Genomic DNA, 23111 nt, shown 5'->3' with positions numbered 1-23111 from the left:
ACGCGTCACTGTGCAAAGGGCCGGCTACAGAATCTTTGAACCATTCAATTCAACAACTAAATTCCAATACAAAGAATGCGTACTGCCCAACTGGCTAGCACATTAGCAGCTACAGTGCCATAATTGCCATCTCAATTTGTCACACATTGATATTTGGTAGAAAAATTTGGAATTTTGACACGAACATCTTGAAACACTCATGAACATTCTTCAATTAGAATCATTTCAAAATTCATCTGTTCGATCACTTTTTACTTAAGAGGAAGTCGGATGTCCTACATTAGAAATATAATTCAAAGTAATAAAGTTTTACCAAAATAACTAATAAATTAATATTAAGGGTAAAATATATAGTATCATAATGACTCATCAATACTCAATTTCATTTGGTTTTAATTTGGGTGTCCCATCTTTTGTGTGAATTTTGATTTAATGAGTAATTATGTCACTCACGTGAGCCTACATACTTGATCATGATAGGGTAGAGTCTTTTCACTTTTAAGAAATCGTTTGGTACCCCAACTCAAGTTGTATATTCTTGAACACGAATGTGCTTGTGTTTTGAAATTAACAAGCATTTGAGATATCTCCGCGTCATTCTATTCTATGTCCAATACTAGGAGCATGGATTAAATTGGCCAACAACTCTCAACATATGCAATAGTTGGCCTAGTGGTTCCTAACTATATACCAATGTTTGAACAAGACGTTCATACTAGTCCTTCTCAATCAGTGTTCGATCCTCCTAGTCGCATAGTTTGTGATTCATCTCAATCAAAGTGTCAGCCTCTCAATTAACAAATTCATCACATGTGTTCATTGAGATAACAAACTATCTTGCAGTGATTTACAAACTTCAATTTTGAGAAAATACTTTAACAAGACCAAGATTCTTCATTTCAATTTTGGTAGGTGGATGCTCAAAGTTTATGCATTTTCAGCAATTTCATGATGAAATATTGCACAATTTTTATAACAACCTACGGAAAATATGACAAATTGGGTAGATGCTTACCGAAAGCATCAAGAGATCAAGTAGGGGCCGGGCTTTGTTGAAAATTAACGTGGCCTCGGTTGAAGGCTGGCAAATTTTGTGAAGGGGCGTAAAGATAGTTCCGGTCATTAAATGAGGTACATTAAGATATTTTTTATGTTAAAAAGTAAGTAGGTAATGTTTTTAGCATGTGAATTATATTCAAAAGTACATAGAATGTCTATTTTTAAAGGAAAACTAATAAAAATGGTTTAAAAACTTTGCGTTTTAACGATAATGGCAAAATAAAAAGTAAAGTGAATAGTATCAAGTTTGACCTTTTAGTGTAAAAATATGATTTTTCGTTAAAATGAACAGTACTACAAACTTTTCGTTAAAATTCCTTATTTTTAACTCTGTTATGGTTGAAAATGTAGAATTAAATGAAACGATTAATTAATCAAATAGGTGACAATAGGAACGAGGATTAAAAATCGTATGCGGGAAAGGCGAATTAAATTAAGAAATGCAATCGTTGTCCTTTTTTTCCTTCCAAAAAATGTGAACGTTGTCAGGTGTTCATATTAATCCTAATTATTATAATCTGATGTTCACACATTCCTCTTCCTGTACGTCCCCCTAAATCGCAAATTGCAAAACCCAAATTCAAGGGTAGTTTGGTAAAATAGCATCATCTTCAATCCTCATCTGCTGGTGAAAAATTCGTCTTCGCTTTTTACGCTCTGACGCTTGGAGTCTTTACCTCTAACAGTTATATTAAATTTATTGAGAAAAATAGTAATATAACAGTGTGATAGTACATTAGTACATTTATTTTGTACATATATTATAGTATAATATAATATTATATAGTGGTATTGTATAGGTGGAAGCAAGCAAGGAAAGGTCTTGGATTCTTCGTTTGCTGCTTTGAGCGGCCTCCAATACCACCCCAATCTCACTCGAATTTACGATTGTTGCCATTCACAGAAAGAAAGAAAAAAGGTGTTGTTACAACTTACAAGCTTAAGCTGGTGGGGACGACTTGGAGTCTCTAGAGAGGAAAAGTAAAAGAAAAATTAAGAGAGAGAAAGAGAAGAGAGGGTTTGCTTTCATCAGTTGGATCTGCAAACGTTGTTTCAGAACTGCTGATAACGGTTTGGTTTTAGATGCGGTTTTGTTATTGGAAGCAGCCGCCGACGCCGACGAAGACGCAGAATCAGTCTGTCTGTCTGTCGTTTCATTTCAACTGGGATTTACGGGAGAAGACCTTCTTCGCTGTTGATGTAAGTCAATTCGATGACATGTGAGATTTGTCTCTGACCATCGGCGACCGGAGTCTCAAGTATTCAGATCGGACGTCGGAGTATACTCCGGCTTGGTTTGGGTTGGATTAATCCCCGGACAAAGTGAAGACTTTTGGGTGAAACGGATGTGGATGTGGATGGATTCTAGATTTCTGTGAAGGTACGCAATTCTTTTTACTATTTTTTTTTTAATTTTTTCCGGTTGTGTATCGAGCAATCTTTTCGCTTTTTATTCGCCGACCCGCACATGTATTTCTTTTTCAACTGGAACCAAATTCACAAAATTAAAAATAAAATTAACTCGAAAATGATTATTTGCGCAGTACTCAAGCTTTGTGTGAAACTTGCTTACATGACTTGAAATGATTTGTTCTTTTGAATAAGGTTCATGCTTTTTGCATCTTTTTATTTTTTATTTTTTGAGTTTTGATCGATTTGTTGTAAAGCAGTAAATAATTGACTTTATCCAATTTTTGTGCTTGCTTAGATTTTGTGTGTGTTTTGGTTTGTCTTGAATCTATGATGGAAAACGCCGGCGGCCAAGTTGCTGCTCCAATTTACATTCACCAGACGCTTTCGGGCCGGTTTTGTGATTCGCCGGTCATGGGGAGGAAGCGCGATTTCCCTTACCAGGGCCCCAATTATCAACACCCCTACTCGCAGCAGCCGCGCTTCACAAACCCCGGCAACGACTGGAATCCTCACGTTTGGGACTGGGACACTGTCAGATTTGTTGCCAAGCCGCTGGACTCCAGGATGATGCATCTGGGCACTACTTCCACAACAGAGCAGAGGAACAAAGAGGAAGCTTCTGGGCCTGTGAAGGACACGGCAGAAGATGAAGATGACGAGAGCCTTCAGCTGAATCTCGCCGGTGGTTTCACCTCTGTGGAGGAGCCTGTGCCCAGGCCCAATAAAAGGGTCCGGTCTGGATCTCCAGGGAATGGGAATGGCAACTACCCTATGTGCCAAGTTGATAACTGTAAGGAAGATCTGTCAAATGCCAAGGACTACCATCGCCGACATAAAGTCTGTGAGGTTCACAGTAAATCCACCAGAGCCCTTGTTGCCAAGCAGATGCAGAGATTCTGCCAGCAGTGCAGCAGGTCATTTTGTTTAACAAATTATTAGTTTTTTGGTTTCTCATCTTCATTTCCCTCCCTTTTTAGTGATTGTCCTAGCTCTGAAATCATATCAAAATCATTGTTTGTTGTTGCAGGTTTCACCACCTTTCAGAGTTTGATGAGGGGAAGAGGAGTTGTAGACGGAGACTTGCGGGGCATAACCGGAGAAGAAGGAAAACCCAACCAGAGGATGTTACTTCACGGCTCACTCTCCCAGGAGATGGGGATAACAAAATCATTGGAAATAGCGATATCGTCAACTTGCTAGCTGCTATAGCTCGTCCTCAAGGTAACAAGATTATTCTTGAGTTCACGATCTTGTATTTCCTTTGATCAGGTACTAAATTTCTGCATTAAAATTTGTAGGGAAAAATGATGTCAGAAATATCAATGGCTCATCAGTGTTGGACAGAGAGCAGCTCCTTCGGGTTCTTAGTAAGATAAATTCGTTACCTTTGTCAGCAGACCTTGCTGCCAAGTTGCCTAATCTTGGAAGTTTGACTAGGAAAGCTTCTGAACTGCTTTCTTTAGATCTTCAAAACAAATTGAATGGAAGGGCATCTGTATCAACCATGGACTTGCTTACTGTACTATCAGCTACTCTAGCAACATCTGCTCCTGAAGCTCACGCAATGTTATCTCAAAAGTGCAGCCAGAGCAGTGACAGTGAGAAAACTAAGTTGACCTGCTCTGACCAGGCAGCTGAACCCAATTTGCACAAGATACCTCCACAAGAGATTCATTCAGCCGGGGGAGAGAGAAGTAGCACTAGTTACCAGTCTCCCATGGAAGATTCAGACTGCCAAGTTCAAGAAGCTCGAGTTAATTTACCCTTACAGCTATTTAGCTCCTCACCTGAGAATGACAGCCCGCCAAAACTGGCTTCTTCTAGAAAGTATTTCTCTTCTGACAGTAGTAATCCCACTGAGGATAGGTCTCCTTCATCTTCCCCTCCTGTTGTGCAAACACTGTTTCCACTGAAGAGTTTGGCAGAAATTGTTAAGTCTGACAAGTTGCCGGTAAGCAAAGAGGGCAGTGGAAACCCTGACACTAGCTGGACTTGTGGCAGTAACATGCCTTTTGATCTTTTTAGAGGATCAAATAGGGGAGCTGAAGCGAGCTCCATTCAAAACTTTCCTAACCAACCTGGCTATACTTCTTCTGGTTCGGACCATTCACCTTCTAGTTTGAATTCTGATGTGCAGGTACTGTTGACTTACTACCTATTGTTTTATTCTGTTCTTTGATTATTTCACGTCTGTACGCATCTGTTGGATGTTATTAGTCTATATTGATTGCGGGATTGAATTGATTGTTTTGTTCTCTGACAGGATCACACCGGAAGGATATTATTTAAGCTCTTTGATAAAGATCCAAGTCATTTACCAGGGACATTGCGGACACAGGTTAGGAGTTTATGGTTCTTGTTTTAATCGCTCCCTTTCGTATGAATTGTCAAGACAACATTGTAGTTTGTACAGCTTTACTTGGGGGGGGGAGAGGAATTCTTACAATGTTTATTGCTCTGTTCTAGATATTCAATTGGCTTTCCAGCAGTCCATCTGAAATGGAGAGCTACATAAGGCCTGGTTGTGTCGTTCTATCAATTTATGTATCAATGCCATCTGCTTCGTGGGAGCAAGTGAGTGAATTTTTTTAGTGCTGATCAGCAATCTTTTCATTGTATTTTTGCTGACCACTTGTAAGGTGTGCGTATTTTTTTCAGCTTGAAGAAAACCTGGTTCAGCGTGTCAGTTCTTTGGTTGAGAGTTCAGATTCTGATTTTTGGAGAAGTGGGAGGTTTTTGGTTAATACAGGCAGGCAATTAGCATCACACAAAGATGGTAAGTACTGATCAGTAGTGGTGGCTTTTGGTTACTGATATTCTTTGTGATTGATTTTCAATAAGGTGCTTGTGTTTTTTGTTTTAAAAAGCACCCTACTGTCTGTTAATTTACCAGTGTGCTTCCACTTTATATTTTCAATTTTTTTTTTGCCAGTGCTTCCACTTGTGGTTTTGAAAAGGATATCAGGAGATAATTTCTGAAAGTTTCTTTTACCTTTTTGCGTTTCATTCTCAATTTATTAGGCCGAAAGAATTCTTTTGGTCATCTTTAACTTATCCTCGTATTGTGATATTCTTTAATTCCATATCATTTCAACTGTTACGTTTTTGGAGCTCTTGAAGTGTGATTTCTACTTATTTCTAGTAGCTCTTATGCGATAATAACACTTCTTCAACAAGTTTTTCTTCAGCTGCTTCTAAGTATGACTTGTGTGTCATTGGCATATTGCCTTGTAATTTTCTCTTGAATTTTGTTTGCGTGGCATAATTTTTCAGGAAAAATTCGTACATGCAAAGCTTGGAGATCATGTAGTTCTCCAGAGTTGATCTCTTTGTCCCCTTTGGCTGTCGTGGGTGGGCAAGAAACCTCTCTTCTGTTAAGGGGTAGAAATTTGAATAATCTTGGCACCAGGTTAGTACAATTTGCTTTTGTGTGAAGATTCTTCTGTAAATTCCTTGTCTCTGTTTCTAAAGTTTCCGGTCATGCAGGATTCATTGCACATATATGGGTGGTTACATGTCAAAGGAAGCTACTGGTTCAGCATATCGTGGAATGACGTATGATGAGATAGACTTAGGTAGTTTCCAAATTCATGATGCATCTCCTGGTGTTCTTGGTCGCTGTTTCATAGAGGTAAAACTCTTTAAGGAACAGTTGGTTTGTTTTGGAAATTGATGTAGAAAAGTTTGTGTTGTATTGATGTTTGCTAATATGAACAGGTGGAAAATGGTTTTAAGGGCAACAGTTTTCCAGTGATAATAGCTGATGCTACAATCTGCAGAGAATTGAAGGTCCTTGAGTCAGTGTTTGATGCTGAGGCGAAAGTATGTGATGTAATATCAGTAGCTGGAAGTAATGATTATGGGCGGCCGACATCAAGGGATGAAGTCCTACACTTTTTGAATGAGCTTGGATGGCTCTTCCAAAGAAAAAGGATATGTTCCATGCTTCAAGAGCCTCATTATGCACTCAGCCGTTTCAAATTTTTACTCACATTCACTGTCGAGAAAGACTTTTGTGCTTTGGTTGAAACACTTCTAGACATACTATTTGAAAGAAATTTCGACAGTGATGCGCTGTCGGGAGGATTGGTTATGCTGTCAGACATGCAGCTTCTGAACCGGGCAGTAAAAAGGAGGTGCAGGAAGATGGTTGACTTGCTCATTAATTATTCTACGGTCAACAGTGACAGTGACAAGCGTTATATTTTTCCACCTAATCTTGCTGGACCTGGTGGCATGACCCCTCTTCATTTGGCTGCTTGTATGTCAAGTACAGATGACATGATTGATGCTTTGACAAATGACCCGCTGGAGGTAAAAATAATTGTTGGCATGCTCGTGACTCGTCTATAAAATTTTTTGGAGTTTGGACTTTGTGCTTATTCCAATTTATAGATATTGGTGTGCTTTTCTAATGGTTGCTATAAAACTTGGTACCAGTCTTACAAGTATGCTGACAGATTTTTTTTTAACCTTTGACATATTTTTTTTGAACCTTTTGTTTCACTCTTTCCCTCTAGATTGGATTGAACTGCTGGAAGTCTCTTTTGGATGCTAATGGGCAGTCTCCGTATGCTTATGCTTTGATGAGGAATAATTACTCTTATAACAACTTGGTGGCTCGAAAGCTTGCTGACAGAAGAAATAGTCAGATTACTGTCACAATTGGAGATGAGAGAGATCAACATCAGATGAGTATGGAACTGGAGCACAGGACAAGTACCCAATTCAGACAAGGTAGTAGATCGTGTACCAAGTGTGCAATTGCAGCAACAAAGTACACTAGGAGGGTTCCCGGTGCTCAAGGCTTGCTTCAGCGTCCCTTCATTCATTCTATGCTTGCCATAGCTGCTGTTTGTGTATGTGTCTGCTTGTTCTTGAGGGGCTTACCTGATATTGGCTTAGTTGCTCCTTTCAAGTGGGAGAATTTGGGTTACGGCACAATTTAATCTTTATAGGATAAGTAGTGATTAAGAAATAGGAACAAACTGCAGGTCAACGTGCACTTTCCAGATTAGCTTGATTGGGATGATGCAATTCTGGAAGAAGGGAGGATTTTTGCTTTAGCGGCATTCAAGAGGAAGCCTAGGGGGTGATGGCGGACCTCATAAGGAAGTGATTCTGAATCAGGCTCAGGTATTTGATGATTCAGATACTGCATGTTTATCTCCAACTGACCCGAGATGTGTATAGTCTTGGGTTATGCTCTTCCTTTTGCTCATTTGCGTTGTGAAATAGGTGAATTTTCTGTCTTTCTCCCCTTTGAACGTAGAAACTCTTCCGCCCGTGAGACCCCCACCCGTGTATAATGTTGGATAAGATGAATCGATGATCCATGGAGATGGGCAGATTGTAAAAATATTCATGGAAAGTAGGATGAAGGGAAAATGTCGGAGACCCATAAAGAAGGAAGAAGTGAAAGTGGATGAAAAAAAAAAGCAGTTATACCAAAATTAGATGTTAATGATATATGTGGATGTGGGTCTCCCCTTCCGGATTTCTATCTAGTATAGAGAGATATAAGCCTGCCCAAGTTCGTTCACCGGAGAGTTGATGTATTGGTGAAGGATCAATCACGGGAAGATCAATTTCATTGAATGACAGACATTAGAAAATTTGATTGGAGTTTATTTAAGATAAAGAGGCAGCTCCCAGGTGGTGTATTTTTAGCTTTGGAGATTTTATATAATTTTATTTTTCGGGTGTAAATTTCGGAGATGGATATTATTTAACAGACGATAAAGATGTTGTCTCTTTTGTGTTGGAGCTCAGCGTATACATGGGATTTATTGGTTTCTAAATCATGTGCTAATTGCTAAATTCACGGTGGGAAGGGATCTCCCAAGTTGAAGATTTGAGAGAGAAAAATATGTAGACGATGGTGATGGTGTGTGTCAGTGGCTGAGGAAATGTGAGCTCCAAGGGTTTGCGGTTTGGCATTTCACATGGGACTCCTGTAACATTGTTTATGGTCTTGTGAAGGGTTTTGCATTGCTATTTGCTACACGATCGAGCATCCTCCCGTCCTCCTAGCAAGCAGCAAGTGCATCCATAATTGATTTGTGAAAACCAGCTGTTGTGTTGATGCATGATTTTCCATATTCCGTGAAACCCCAATAAACATTTCTTTGTTGCCTTCACCCGTATTCCGTATTTTGCATCCAAAATTGCTGCAATTTAGTTCAACTAAGAGAATGGTAGGATTCTTTAAGCTAAATATATCTAAATTACGGTGAGACATTTTTAAACTTGGATATGAATTTGAGCGGGAGAAGAAAATGTTTATGTTTTCACATCTGTAACAATTAAATAACTACTTAGTTATATATACGTGCATCCCTAAACCCTATTTATATGATGGATAATGTTAGGAGATCAATTTTTAAACTAAATGGCGTGTCACCAATAATATTCTTCATATTCTAGAGCAATTGTAGAAAATCACGTGATTGAGGATCTTTACATTCTAGGGCCAAAAAGGATTGGAAAAAACATTGAAATAAATAAGTTTTGTATTGTCAAATACCGTATCATATTCTGTTTTAGGTACAATAGTGCGAGTTCCGGCCTCTCATGAAGTTGTTCCTCCATATAAAAAATTTAATTCAATTCAAAACCATTTGTCATTTAATTGTCACGATGAAATTTCAATGTTTCTTTAAACTCAATTCATCAATTTCTTTGGACTCAATTAGATGCCTAAAATATTTCCGATTTGGCTATTTTGTAAAGATGATCTATGAAGTGCAACTTGAAAAATAAATGGTTCGGAGTGTTGAAGTTTAATGTGGTGTGGGCCCACAACTAATTCTTTTTTTGTTTTTGTTTTTTTTTTTTAGATCAATCACTGACGGAGTTCGAACCCATATTGTGACATCCCGTCCCGAATTATTTGTACCGTAGGTGTGAAATGACGATTTCGCCCCTGGATGTTAATTTGTGTTGTAGGGTGTTTGGTCTGTTTTGTTTTTGGATGGTGGGCTGCCATCTGGACCACACACCCACACACCCACGCACACACACCCGTGACTTCCTTCTCCCTTGGACTTTCTTCCATTTTCCTTCCATTTCCTTTGCAAGTGTACGGACGAACTTCAAACTAACTTTCCACGAACGGATCGAAGGTTTGAAGGTTAGTTTTGGACTCCTTGCAAGCCCAGGAACTCATCCATACCATTTTTAGGACGTGAGACCTTCGAAAACCCGAGAGCCCAGTTTTGGTGCATTGTTCATGCACACGTGATTGTGAGGTTTTTAGAAGTTTCTAAGGTTATAGGGAGCTTTAGGACATCTTCACGAAGTTTGGAGAGTAATTTTGAAGTGTTTTGGACGTTAGGAAGCTTAAGTTCATCCAGTTGCAGGTTTGGTCGGAATATCGAGGTTTCTCCGGCGAGATTTCGTTGGTTTAAGGTCCCCAAAGTGGTAAGGTTTTGTTGTACTCGTTGTAAGCTTCATTTTGGTACAAATTTCATGGAATTTGGTTGAGAAATGAAGAAGATATTAAGGTTTGAAGTTTTTCTAGTTTCTGATGAAAATTCAAGTTGCAGACGACGACGATCTGCGAGGCTCACCGGAGAAGGAGGTGAATATTCCGTCAGAGTTAACGGAATATTCTAATGGTGTCAGGTAACGGCCGTTAACGTCTGTTAGGGTTTTAACGGAATATTTCCTAATGCCGTTAGGGTTTCACATGCGTGCCAGACACGTGCCCGCGTGTGGCTGACGCGTGTGGCTGTGCTTTGGCCGGCGCATGGCGGCGCGTGGGAGGTTAGAAAATTATTTTAAAAATATGGGGATGTTCGTGAGGTTGAGTAGAGTCTGTTGGTATATTCAAACACCTCATTTGAGCAATGTATGAGAAGTTATTATCTAAGGTTGGTTATGTGCGTTAATTTGATGGTTTTATAGTTGTTTCGCATATAGGTGAGGACTACCTAGAGGACGAGCGCAGCCACGCGAGGCTTGGGGCTTACGACCCGTCTACGTATCAGTGAGTGGGCTTTTGTTTTCAGTATATATATATATATATTAATTGATATCTTTCCAGAAATTACGTTTTAATGGTTTAATAATTGAAATGCCATGTCGAATATCGTCGATATTCTTATTGTGATTGTGTTGGTTGTGTTTTGGTGCCGCAGACGCTCAGGCAAGTCAAGTGAATACGTTGTTAGTGATAGATGTGGTGTTGATGAGATTGAGTTATAACATATATTCTTGCACCTCGGTGATTGTGCTCCGCCAGAGTAGGGCCTAACCTTCACGTGATCGTTCACCTCTTGCACCATACGCTCACCTTGGATCCAAGGCAGGTGCCAGCTTGTTGTACATACCACTATAGGTGGTTCCGACTCGTAGGTGACCCGCGATACATCGCACAACCTTCACATGATCGTAGCATTGAGTGTATTTATATACACCAGCCTGTCGTACAAACCAATATAAGTGGTTCCGACTCGTGTGTAGGATAATGGTTGAGGAGCTATAGTTTCAACCGTACAAGTCACTTTAGGTGACTCCGGCTGACGTACTGATATTACTGGCATATTATGATTTGTATTATCTCACCTGCTTGATGCTTATACTATTTGTTTGGATATTCTGACGCGGCATATTCTGGCATGGCATATTGAGCTTTATCGTTTTAGCATGATTTGATATACGAGAACGTATAATATTTTCTGGAAAGTATACAGGTTTTATAAAGAGGGGTTATTACTTGATATTGAAATGGTTTGAAAAACAAACGTTGTTTTTTCCCACTCACGTTTTTTGTTTTGCGCCCCTCCAGGTTTTAGGTAGGGAGGACGTGGGTGACGAAAGAGGCATCGAGGCATTTCTGACAGAGCACCCTTCATGTAGGATTTTCTAGTTATCACTTGTGTACTGTTTGTTTATTCTGGACTGCACCTAGGACACTTGAACTTTTACTTTACATTTCTCCTTCCATGTTTGTCACTATCACTCACTGATTTTTTTTATTGTAAATTATCTTGTTGACTTTATTTTTCTCGTATTTTCACTCTTTTACTTCCGCATTGTGCACTTGGCTATGTCACCTTCAAGTGACGGTCAGCACGCCCCAATTTTTGGATCGGGGTGTGTCACATGTCGTCATGCAAGGGCTCAACATCTTTCCACCACTGTGGTAAATGGCCACTTGCACTAATCCCTTTTTTTTTTTTTCCTAAAGTGTCTGTATATGTATATATGCAGGTCCTTTATGCAAGGGGATCCCCATTTTTTTTCAAAAAATGGGGATTAGGTGTGGGACCCACTCCACATCGAATTTCAACGATCCAAACCGTCTATTTTGTAAGTTTCATTTTATAGATCATCCTTACAAAAATTCAATTCAATCCGAAACCATTTATCTATTTAATTATCAAGATAAAATTTCATTGTTTTTTATATAACAAAATATTCGTTAATTTCTTCGAACTCAATTAGATGTCTTAAACATTTCCGATTTGGGTAATATTTTGCAAGGGTGATCTAAGAGGTGCAACTTGAAAAATAGATGGTTCAAATTGTTAAAGTTTGATGTGGTGTGAACTCCACAACTAATCCCTATTTTTATTAAAAAAAATAAGAATCCCTTACCTTAAAGGTTTCCTGTATATATGTATATCATTATATGTTTGAGCAGATCAGCTACTTACGGTGATATATAATAATTAACCCATCATATATATATATATATATATGTATGTACATATATATATCATAAATACATTTGGTAATTCATAAATATAGAGTCTTAAAGTGGAGAACTTCATGAATATGCGCATATGCCCAAGAACAAACATATTGTTAATCAGTCAGGAGAATTGGATGATCGGCGGGCATTTGGTCTTCCTGACCTGGCAATATCTTGAACCAAGACTTCAGCAACACTTTCCCCAAGCCCCTCAATGATGCCGCCGACGAATTCAGTGACAACTTGAGACGCGAGGCGAGCAGCAGTCCCTAACACACTCGGCTTTTCACGTCCCTTGAGGCCGTTCTCTTGCAACCCATTTATCATGTTCTTAGCGCACACTGCATGCAGATGGTAATCGCACACCGTGCAGTGGTAAACCCTGCCCGACCTCCTCCTCCTGCACTCCCCACAAACAAAACTCCTAGTAGAAAAATCTCCGCCACTACTACCAGTACCACTTGCTGCTGCTGCTGGTAAAAGTCTTAGGGTATGTGGGTGAGTCTGGAGGTTTATTTCTGATGACAGCATCGCACAGCAAGGATGCATCTGGAAGCTGCATGCGCTGCATCTGAAAGCATAACCTTTGCTTGGCTTGTGACAAATATCGCACTTGCATTGTGCAATTCCTCCCTTAACTAAATGACATTTTTCTTCAGTGCGGTATTGCATAAAAGGAAATAGTATGTGAATGTATTAAATACGTATGTGTATGTATTAATTAGAATGTCAGCATCTAACCCGTAAACAATTCAGAGTCTTCTATATATTGCTAAGCAAAATATATAGTTTGGTAAGATAACACTTGTCGCATCCGTGTAACGTACGAGTAGCCAGTAGTTTGGATTTGTTTCAAGAGAATTTTGATATATATATATATATATATATATATGTGTGTGTATATATATGTATGTATATATATATATGTATGTATATATATATGTATGTGTATATATATATGTATGTATATATATATGTATGTATATATATATATGTATGTATATATATATGTATGTATATATATATGTATGTATATTGATGAGTCAATTTCATATTATATATTTTACCCTATTCTTAGTATATTTTGGTTAATATTTTAGAATAATTTTGATACTTTGAATTATATTTTCAATATAGGACTTTCGACTTCTTCTAGAGTAAAACATAGTCAAATGGACGAATTTTGGAGTAATTCCAATTGAAGGACGATCGTGAGTCACTTAGCTTGGTCGTATCAAAATATCAGATTTTTGTACCAAGTGATGATTTTCTGGCAATAAAATAAAGGAGCAATGCGCAGTGCTGGAATAATGACGTTTGGGGTTTCACTTGCGTTTTTGGAGCCCAATATGACCTCAGATGAGTTCATGGACTTCTGGAGATGTGTTCAGAAGGCCCTGATCTTCAAAACAATCTATTATAGGCCGGATTTGGAGGAGATTTGAGGCTACAGCGTGGCTGGACAGTTTCTATGCAGATTTTCCTAGTTTAATTAGGGCTTTATTTTCTAAGATATTTTATTATTATTTAGTTTCCTAGTTGGAATAAAGGACCTATGTTTTAGGGTTTGTGCGATGGCTTAGCAAATATATTGCTTTGCCGTTCTTAGTTTTGACTAGGCTTTCTTTTATGCAACTTTGGAGTTGGAGAGAATTGCTAGGGTTCTTGGAGATTTTCTACTTTAAGGTGTTTTCGTTCCTTTCATTCTTAATAATATTTTCTATGATTTTAATTATGAATATGTGTAACTAATTCTCTTTTTGCTAGGGTGAGGCCATGAGCCTTAGCAAGAATATGTAGTTTCTCTTCGATTTGCTTATGATTATATGCATGCAGGTTTTCGAATTATTAATCACTGGTTTAAACTATCTAATTGTCTTGATGCTTGATCACCATTAGGATGTTTAGAAAAGTAATTTGATGCAATTATGGTCGGAGGTCGGTCCCTGAAATTGACGAAGGCTTCTTGTGATTGATATGTGCAAGTTCACTTAGGATGAATACCACATCTTAAGGGTTGTACGGTTTTTCAAAAGGTTTCACAAAACTTAATGAGTCATGCATGTTTAGATTTGATCTGAATACCACAGACGGATTGCATGTTTGATATACGCTCTATGTTGGGGGTCCAAGTAGGCATATATTAGGAAAACCTAACCTTCAAAATATGCATGTATAAGTAATTGAGAGAACTATATAGGATTGTTATGGTGACGGCGAATCCCTAGTGCTTTTTTAATTTGATTTTTCCAAAACTGTTTTCTGTTCCTTTCAGCTTTAATATTGTACATTGTTTTATTTTTACTAATTAAATTCGTTTTATTAAATTAGGTCATAAAAATCAATCATCTCAAATTTCTGTTTTACAATAATTAATTGGAATGTGGTTTGCTTTGAATTATTTAATAATCTCTGTGGAGAACGACCTTGCAAGATCCGTTTATACTACAATAACCTTATCATTCTTGCAAGTATTATAAGAGTTTTTAGCCCGTTTGCATGTGTAGTAAATTCCCTATCATATATATATATATACAGGCCCGGGAAGGGATCCCCATTTTTCAAAAAAAATGAGAACACCCTTTTGACCATTATATTTGACTTTAATGAAATTTTGTGGCTGAGATTAAATCACAGGCCATGTAATCTCAACCACAGGATTTCATTAAAGTCAAATCTAATGGTTAAGAGAATGTCTTCATTTTTTTTGAAAAAATATATATATGTATATGCATGACAATTGATTGTGAGAGTGACGTAGGTTATGAATGAATTACCTGCTTTAGAATAGAAAACAAGTTGGTGTTGGATGTGGAAGGGATGGTTCTTTAGAGCTGGAGGAGCCAAGGCACAAAAATCATGCAGCTGAAATTGACATAGTTGACAAATGAACCTCTTGCCGGCGCCGTCCTCCTTGCAGCCTGCGCAGGTGAAGAGGTCGGGCAGGATCACTGGGGACAGGGGGTGTTGTGGATGACCGAAATGAAGTCTCTCTTCCCCAAATATCAGCTGAGATGTGGGGAATTCGAGCAAAGGAGACTTGTTATTTCTAGGGACAATATTATCTAAATTTGTGGGTTGGGATTGGGGGGGAGTTGATTCTGACCTCTTGAGGAGAAAAGTTGTCTTCCTCGGGGGTTTATTGCTTATCATCATGGTTGGTTTCTTTTCTCTCCCCTCTGCAGCTGGTCGACCAATGGTCTCTGGCTAGCTAGCTTGTTATTTGGTGGTGCAAATTACAAAACACAAGGAGAGTATTTATGCTAAAAAAGTTAACACTATTTTGGCGAACCATGTTGAAAGAAGATGCCACGTACTTAGACACATTGAAAGAATTTTGCTACTAAATAAAAGAAACGTTTGTCATCTTTTTCAAATATACATCTATTTACACTCATAAAGTAATTTAACGATGGGGGACCAAGATTGAGGATTAAGGCTGCATTGTTTGGGGTTCACCTTGCAACGTGAATTATAGTTTTTAGCTCTTGTTCAAGAGTCATCTGGGCATAAAAGCCATAAAATCGAGAAATCGTTTAATTAATTAATTTTATTACATATTAATTTTATTACCTTTTAATGGATTTTTTTTATATATTTTATATAGAGAAAATGGTATTTCTTTCATAAATTAATCAAAGCGTATATAGCAGAGCATGTGGCATAAGAAAGGATCTCGAAAAAAATCTTATCTAAGTAAAATTATATGGTAAAAAAGCCTAGAGAAAAGAAAAGAGATCCACGTACTTTTTAAACAAAGACCATTGATGTCGGAAAGAAGGCAAAACTTAAAATCAAGGGATAACATCTGCAACAACGAGCTCGTTTTGAATACAATTTAATCCATGAGCAATGACATTCATCCATCCAAAATGAGAGCCCCCGATTTCGAAGGCTCTGTTGGGCAATCCTGTGAGCCACTCCATTTGCCCTACATGAAACATGTTGTACATGAAACTAACGTAACCTTAATCAAATAATTAAAATTAAAAAAAATTGTGTAGTTGAAGATGGCACTATTTAAGTCTCAAGGTCACCAAGAAATGAAAAATGAGTAAAGTGATGCAGGGCAAAAAACAGTTGTGCACTTAGCTATGGAAAAAGAAGATACCGCCGCACCAAAGTCAAGGTGTGTCTTTATAAACTTTAGTCGCGGGCAATTTGCATGTGATTAGTTAGCTTTTCCGCGGGGATCTTCGACTTTCTTGTCCCAACCAACTAGAAATATGATCCCCATCGACCCAATAAAAGTAGAGTTGTAATATTCGATACAAGGGGAAATCAAGGAAAATTTTGTTTCTTGATCTCCTTTTAATTAGCAGTAATGCTAGCGAAACTACATTTTTTTTTACCACATTAGTATATCATATGATTTAGTAAATAATGTATAGAATAAACATCCAATGAAATCAACTCGTTAACTAACTTGCTATATCATATAATGAACAATATAGTACATAAATGTGATCTCCCTAATACCTTTCTTTAATTATTCGCATCTCTTATGTATTTTGCTTGTTGGTTTGTAGAGCATCTTACGACAAATATTAAAAAAGGATGCTTCGTTTTTTCAATTTCTTGGTGGAGTGGGTGATGCCCCAATTATTAGTCTCTGTTTTTCAAGTGATTCCCATTGGGCCATTGATAGTACTCCCTTTCCATCTACCCTTTACACCAAGAAATACACAAACGAAACTACAAATTAATTAAGAAAAACACGATATTCCTTGATACGTTGTATCTATAAGACTTTAAGCCATATATCACAACTTTATTCCAGCAGGCAGCAGCCAGTATGTTTCTCTTGAGTTACAGTAGTCACTATTTGTTAGTACTTGCCCACTCTCCCAACAGATCGATCACAATTCTTTTGATCCTTATCCAACACGGGAAAAAACTAAGAACTGAAGCTTAATCATCCTTACAAGTAACATTCTTAGGAGAAAGTTTTGTGCGTATCAGGCATAACGCTACAAGGTGTTATCATTTTACTTGTTATAATATAAGTGGACGACAACATTGATATTATTTTATTTCTGGAGTATATTAATTAGGTAAAACCAAATACATGTGTTATAATTTGAGTAGAAGAAATTGCCATGTAACGATATTGTTAGGGTAAAATTGGCAATTCTTACATTTGTATAAATTTTTGGATGCAATTGTTGAGTTTAAGCTTGTATTTTGCGCATTTGATAGAAAAGAATGTCACTCACAATTAGGGACCTGCTTAAATAAATTTGTTATGTACATGCACTCATGTCATGTAGTCTAGACTTGCCTGAGATAAAACTAATCGAGGAATTACAGTTTGCTCAATTCTAAATTGTATGGTTAGAATAGTTATAAGTTTAATTGTCTGTTGTATTATGAGAATTATTATTCGCACTTCAAAAATCTCATTTTGCGCTTCAAACTTTCTATAATTGATAAGAAAATTACACTTGTGAAAAGTGTAGAATGAAAATTTTAAAGTGCTAATAACAATTCTTTTGTTTTATTTGGGTTAAATTAAATAAGCCCAACTATTTTACTTTTACTTGGTCAGCGACAAATGGCTAGGTATTTGGACTTGATTTTGGGCCTGATTTGTAGATGATAGTAACTTGGGTGTTTGGGCCTTTGTGTGTTATTTGAGTCTCATTTTGTAAATTTGTAATTAGTCTTCTGAAAGGTTTATTCTTAGAATTGAGTAAGGAAACCTAAAAAATGTTATTTGGATTGAAAGAAATCCATATTGAATATTGAGGAGGTTTGAGCAATACAAACAATCAAACAAATTAAAACTCTTTCAAATTCTACATGAGCGGATGAAACAAAATGCGTCATGGTCTTAATCTTTTAATGTGTGTGTGATACCAATTCGTCAAGGCATTTTATAAATAACATCTCGAAATGAGATACTCTTTTTATTTAGTTAGTCTAACTTTTTTTTTTTAATTTTTTTATCAATATTTTAATTACTCATTAATAAAATAAGAATATCTCTTACTCATTTAAAGAGATTTGCTCAAAGCATCTTTAGTGAAGACATACTGATTTGAGTTGGAAAAACCACATTTACATCTCTAGGAGATGTGAATATGAATTCTACTTCAGATGAAATGTAAATTTGAGATTTCATTTATTTTTTTCCTAATAACTTCATAACATAAATTTACAATCTCATAACTTTAATCTCATTACTCAAAACTTAAAGTACCATCAAAAGGGCAATAAAAAAATTAGCATAAGTTTTTTTTTTTTTTTTTAAATCTGATTGTGTATTTCAAACATTTTGTAATTAGAAAGAATATATACTCTTATGAGGAGTGCAAACTTAGATATTTGAAATGTCAATAATAATTATATATATAAATAAGGGGTTGATCTGGTTAATTCACTGTTGTAAAATCAAAATTGACCAACTCTTCCAATTTGGATTGGTTTGATAAATCGAACGGACATAACAAAATCAAACCAAATAAAACCATTTATTTTGTTGGGTTTTAGTTTGTTTGGCTAGCCCTCCTAAGCTAGAAGAGTTAGCCCACCTAAATTGATTGGAATCTTTCTGTGTGTCAATTATATATAAAGTATAGATAAGGTTTGCAAAGAAAGATTAATGGTCGTGTATCACAATCACAAATAATGTCCCTAGATGCTACTGGAGCCACGAGTAATGGCGGTTACCTCATTACTCTTCTTTTCTATGACTTTAGCTCGCAGGCTCGCAGGCTCGCAGGCTCGCAGCCGTTCATTTGCGCGCGTGTCTGTATATATATATACATATCTACAAGAAAAAGATACAATCATTCATTATTCTAAACATTCTTTATAATTAGGGACTATAATTCTCTCTTCCTCTTTCCATCCCCTTTCATCCCCTTCTCTCACATTCTCTATTTTATCTTTTTTCTTTCTATAAAAAATTAATATAAGATATTGACGTGGCTTAACCATGACTATTCAAATAGAAGGAGAGGGAAAAAAAGAGAGGAGAGAATCCTACTCCTATAATTAGACCCCCTACAATAAATCATTTAATTTAAAGAAAAATTGAAATTGGAAGTGACCATTTACCACAGTGGTGGAAAGGAGCATCGTCCTTATATTACGGCATGAATTCAAATCCCGTTGACTTTTTAATTTAATATCTAATTTAACAAATATTTCGTTTGACAAAAAAAAAAAAACCTACTTACTGGCAGTTTATTTCTCTATTTCTTTAATTGTTTAAATAAAAATATTTAAACAAAAAAAAAGAAAAAGAAAAGAAAAAGATGTAGAAAAGTAAATTACAAGTAAAATAAATAACATGTAAAATCGTAAATTGCACATGCTTTAAATTAAAATAAAAGAAGGAAAGAGAATCTTAAATCTTGTAGTCTAGGTTCATGTTTTGAAGATTTGTTTCAGTGTGCTGTGAACGTGATTAATTATTTTAAGTGTTATGGTATTATGAAAAGAGGGTTTCTCTCAAATTTCATTTCATTTAAAGGATGACACATAATATACTTGTGTTAAAAATTCTACTTACTTTGACTACCCCACAGAAGAAAGTTTGGAGTTGGGACCGGGCCGGATACAGCCGAACGTCATGCAGTTGTTGCGTGGCGGCGTTGAAATCAAACATCCGTATAACGAGGGCCCACTTTTACCAGTCAATCGAACGGTTAATGCACAAACAGATGGAGTGATCGGACGGGTAGTAAAAGAGGAATATGTTGCGATGGATCATGCATGTATGCCTTCAAATCCACTGAACGTCGATACATTCGTTTGTTAACCAAATGTGGGCACGTTTTCCTTTCCTCTGTCCAGCTCCTCCTTTTCAATTTTAACTTTCCTTATTATTTTTTTATTTTTTGAAATAAAATTAATTAATTTATAAAAGCAGGATTTTGAGCGACCGTCTTATTAATTTGATAGCAATTAGAATAAGTGAAATGCTAGAGAAACTATCTCAGAACGGGAGACATAATTAAATATCTGAACTTTAATAATATATATGAAAAGACGGTAAACAGCAATAGTATTTAAAATTTTATAATATTGACAAAAAAATTAATATTAAAAGTCTAAAAAATATTATATTTTTATATCGTATTTCTATACTACTTTAGTGGTATCTGATGTGGACATCCACATCATTTGAACTAAGGAAAGAATGGAGAAATACTTCTTGTATACCACAATCATTATTTAACTAACTAGTTTTTCTTAATTATTAGTTTATTAAATAATGAACTAAATTTAAAAATATGATTAATTCAAATAGTTGTCTACATTAAATACCATCTAAAATGGTATGAAAATATGGTATAAATAATACTACTCTTTCTAATTAGACTAATAAAGCACCTGGTTTGTTTCCCATTGTCTGGTGATTTATATTTTTAAGATATAACTATATGTAGATATATACATATAGATGGATATATATATATATATATATATATATATATATATATATATATAGTCTAGTTTGGCGTACTTGTGTAAGAGCGGTCGCCTCGTGTCTTACCCAAGAAGAAGTACCAGTCCCGGAAGCCTTGCAGTGCTAGTCCTACTTCTCCTTTGTTCAAGCTCTCTCTACCCACTACCGATTTCAGAACGCCTGCCTACCTGCCTTCAAGTTCTAAGGTCTCATTTCTCTATCGTAATCGTCTCTCTGCATATTCTATGTTAATCGTTTTCTTTTTTCAGAGCTTTTTGTTTCTGTGCGGTTAATGTGTATTTAATTCAATTTAATTTGTTTGTTTTTGTTTGGTTTTTGTTTTCTTAATTTGTGTTTTTCGGAAGGATTCAATCTTAATCTAAGATTTTCAGATTCAGAGTGCCTATCGACAATCAGCAAGAGAAAGAAGAAGAAGAAGAAGATAGAGAGCAAAAACACAAGAGAAGAGAGACATGGTACTAATTCAATATCTGAACTTATCATTTATTTGATTAATTACAATTACACGGCATTGCTCAATTTGCTTAGTAGTTTCAGTTAATCAAGTCCTCATTGGGTCGTTGGTTCATATGAATCAGGTGAGTTCAATTGTACCGATAGGGCGAATTGGGAGGGACGAAGATGATTCGATTTGTCCGGCGTGGTTAAAACCAATGCTGAGAGCACACTACTTCGTCCATTGTGAGATTCACGGCGATTCCAACAAGAGTGAATGCAACATGTTCTGCTTGGATTGCATGGGAGATGCTATCTGCCCTTACTGTTTGATCCATCACAAAGATCATCGCGTTGTCCAGGTTCCTTCCTTCGTTGCCTTAATTTCTTGTTAATTTCCCCGTTTTCGTTGTTGTTGATTACCGTAGAGTGTTAAGAGTTGATTGTAGATTGTGATTTCATGTGTGGCGTGGGTGGTTTTTGTTTGGGTTCATGTCTGTAGATAAGACGGTCGTCCTACCATGATGTGGTGAGAGTGAATGAGATTCAGAAGTACATAGACATATCGTGCGTGCAGACGTACATCATCAACAGCGCAAAGATTGTGTTTTTGAATGAGAGGCCGCAGCCAAGGCCCGGAAAGGGAGTCACCAACACTTGTGAGATTTGCTGCAGAAGCCTCCTCGACTCCTTTAGGTTCTGCTCTTTGGGTTGCAAGGTATCCTTTTATCTTTTCGTCATCAATGCGGCATCTCTTTGTAAAATTTATTATCTTTTCATTTGCATAAGTGCATTGCTCAGCGTTCTCGTTCTTCATTTGCTTGTTGAATGGTTAATTTCTTTGGAATCACATTGGATCGAGAACTAGTTTGAACCCCCTGCTTTCTTCCCCTGTTATCATTTCTCTACAGGGTATAGATACTTGACCGGCTTAGTGCTAAGCATTGGGGTTGAACAATTTCTGTGATTTTTATTTGAGTAAAATCGCTATTAATTTTCGTTTGGTATTTGTAGCTTGGAGGAATAATGCGGGGTGACCGAGAGCTCACATTTGCAGTGATGAGGACAAAGCACGGCAGGGATGGTTTCTATGGCGGGTCAGAATCAGATGAATCAACAACTCCAAAGAAGATAACGAAGACAATGCATATGTTCAACCGTCTCATGAATGGCAATGCACTTAATTACGAGCGTGGGAGTCGTGGGGGGGAGAGGACTACCTCAAGTTCGGGTGATGAGGAGGGCACTGCCAATCTTTCTCCATCCACTTCTCCCCTTTACAACCACCACAATGCCAGAAGACGTAAGGGTATACCTCATCGCGCACCCTTTTGATCAGATTCCCATTCCCACTACGTGATTAAAGTACATAAATATATATATGGATACATACACATATGTTTATATAGTGAATCATCGTCATCAACATACAGGTAGTTTTAGTATGAAAGTGAGATCAAATAGAGGGAACATATCAAGAATCAAGTATAGAAATAGTAGGTGATGGAGAAGTAGCATGGCTTTTTAATTATTAGCTCCGGGGGAAGGAACGGAACGGAACGGAAAAGGTTGATGGTCCCGTAATCCATCAGTCTCTGTCCGGGATTCGAGTTTGTAAATGGATCAGAAGAAACCGTAGGATACATACAACAGCTGCTAGCTACAACCCTCTTAGGCCTGTACAGAATATTGTGGGTTCCTTCCTAGTTGGAAAAACAAAATCATGGTCGAGTTTGAGTGGCATTGTATATTTGTGTGTGTTTATGTTTGTAGGTATTTATGACATGTACAGTAACGGAACATATTTTGTGCATATAGGTGGTGCTTTTATGTTAAACCAATATGTCATGCCATTTTTTGTTTATTCTCCTAGAAAGAAATTAGAGAGAAAAATATATATATATCATTGCACTAGGACAGACGGTTGAGATATTTAATTCATTTCATGGTGGATTAATGGTGAATATGGAATATGACGGCAAGTGCGAATGTGCCAACAAGTATGGCACCTTACATACATATTCTCGTTATAAAATTGACTACTTCTATTTTTGAAAAAATAAA

The 23111-nt window shown here is 36.9% G+C and overlaps 3 protein-coding genes across 7 annotated transcripts; 2 read left to right on the top strand and 1 right to left on the bottom strand.

The window, feature by feature from the left end:
- Positions 1-1881: 1881 nt before the first annotated feature.
- Positions 1882-7549, top strand: LOC103961786 (squamosa promoter-binding-like protein 14). Of its 2 annotated transcripts, none has more exons than XM_009374392.3 (11): positions 1882-2440; positions 2768-3386; positions 3500-3693; positions 3771-4609; positions 4736-4810; positions 4939-5046; positions 5131-5248; positions 5746-5881; positions 5959-6103; positions 6190-6786; positions 6993-7549. In XM_009374392.3, the coding sequence occupies exons 2-11, from the start codon at positions 2800-2802 to the stop codon at positions 7419-7421; spliced, it is 3228 nt and encodes a 1075-aa protein (XP_009372667.2). In that variant the 5' UTR covers positions 1882-2440; positions 2768-2799; the 3' UTR covers positions 7422-7549. The 2 variants fall into 2 exon arrangements, with proteins under 2 accessions (XP_009372667.2, XP_048430844.1); XM_048574887.1 differs by lacking the exon at positions 1882-2440 and adding an exon at positions 2535-2664.
- Positions 7550-12194: 4645 nt separating this feature from the next.
- On the bottom strand, positions 12195-15460 carry LOC103961787. Of its 2 annotated transcripts, none has more exons than XM_048574880.1 (2): positions 14950-15460; positions 12195-12804 (listed from the first exon to the last, which is right to left on the bottom strand). In XM_048574880.1, the coding sequence occupies exons 1-2, from the start codon at positions 15326-15328 to the stop codon at positions 12290-12292; spliced, it is 894 nt and encodes a 297-aa protein (XP_048430837.1). In that variant the 5' UTR covers positions 15329-15460; the 3' UTR covers positions 12195-12289. The 2 variants fall into 2 exon arrangements, with proteins under 2 accessions (XP_048430837.1, XP_048430836.1); XM_048574879.1 differs by having other exon boundaries at positions 12195-12810; positions 14950-15428.
- A 5175-nt stretch (positions 15461-20635) lies between these two features.
- On the top strand, positions 20636-22884 carry LOC103961788 (protein RGF1 INDUCIBLE TRANSCRIPTION FACTOR 1). 3 transcript variants are annotated; one of them, XM_048574962.1, is made up of 6 exons: positions 20636-20797; positions 20984-21067; positions 21191-21409; positions 21550-21765; positions 22062-22356; positions 22481-22884. In XM_048574962.1, the coding sequence occupies exons 2-6, from the start codon at positions 21065-21067 to the stop codon at positions 22549-22551; spliced, it is 804 nt and encodes a 267-aa protein (XP_048430919.1). In that variant the 5' UTR covers positions 20636-20797; positions 20984-21064; the 3' UTR covers positions 22552-22884. The 3 variants fall into 3 exon arrangements, with proteins under 3 accessions (XP_048430919.1, XP_009372671.2, XP_048430920.1); XM_048574963.1 differs by having other exon boundaries at positions 20639-20797; positions 20957-21067; XM_009374396.3 differs by having other exon boundaries at positions 22062-22884.
- The last annotated feature ends 227 nt before the right edge of the window (positions 22885-23111 follow it).

The sequence above is a fragment of a genome, unplaced genomic scaffold (assembly GCF_019419815.1).
Source record: "Pyrus x bretschneideri cultivar Hongxiangsu unplaced genomic scaffold, Pyrus_bretschneideri_v1 Contig76, whole genome shotgun sequence".
Lineage (NCBI taxonomy): Eukaryota > Viridiplantae > Streptophyta > Magnoliopsida > Rosales > Rosaceae > Pyrus > Pyrus x bretschneideri.
The sequence above is the reverse complement of the archived record's forward strand: the minus strand, read 5'-3'. Positions and strand labels throughout refer to the sequence as shown.

Coding starts and splice junctions, on each gene's coding strand:
- LOC103961787 (XM_048574879.1), bottom strand. CDS start 15,328: ATGATGATAAGCAATAAACCCCCGAGGAAGACAACTTTTCTCCTCAAG. Junction 12,811..14,949: donor TGTTTTCTATTCTAAAGCAG/GTAATTCATTCA, acceptor AATGTCATTTAG/TTAAGGGAGGAATTGCACAA.
- LOC103961786 (XM_009374392.3), top strand. CDS start 2,800: ATGATGGAAAACGCCGGCGGCCAAGTTGCTGCTCCAATTTACATTCAC. Junction 5,047..5,130: donor CATCTGCTTCGTGGGAGCAA/GTGAGTGAATTT, acceptor TATTTTTTTCAG/CTTGAAGAAAACCTGGTTCA. Junction 6,787..6,992: donor TGACAAATGACCCGCTGGAG/GTAAAAATAATT, acceptor CTTTCCCTCTAG/ATTGGATTGAACTGCTGGAA.
- LOC103961788 (XM_048574962.1), top strand. Junction 21,766..22,061: donor TCTGCTCTTTGGGTTGCAAG/GTATCCTTTTAT, acceptor TGGTATTTGTAG/CTTGGAGGAATAATGCGGGG. Junction 22,357..22,480: donor CAATGCCAGAAGACGTAAGG/GTATACCTCATC, acceptor ATCAACATACAG/GTAGTTTTAGTATGAAAGTG.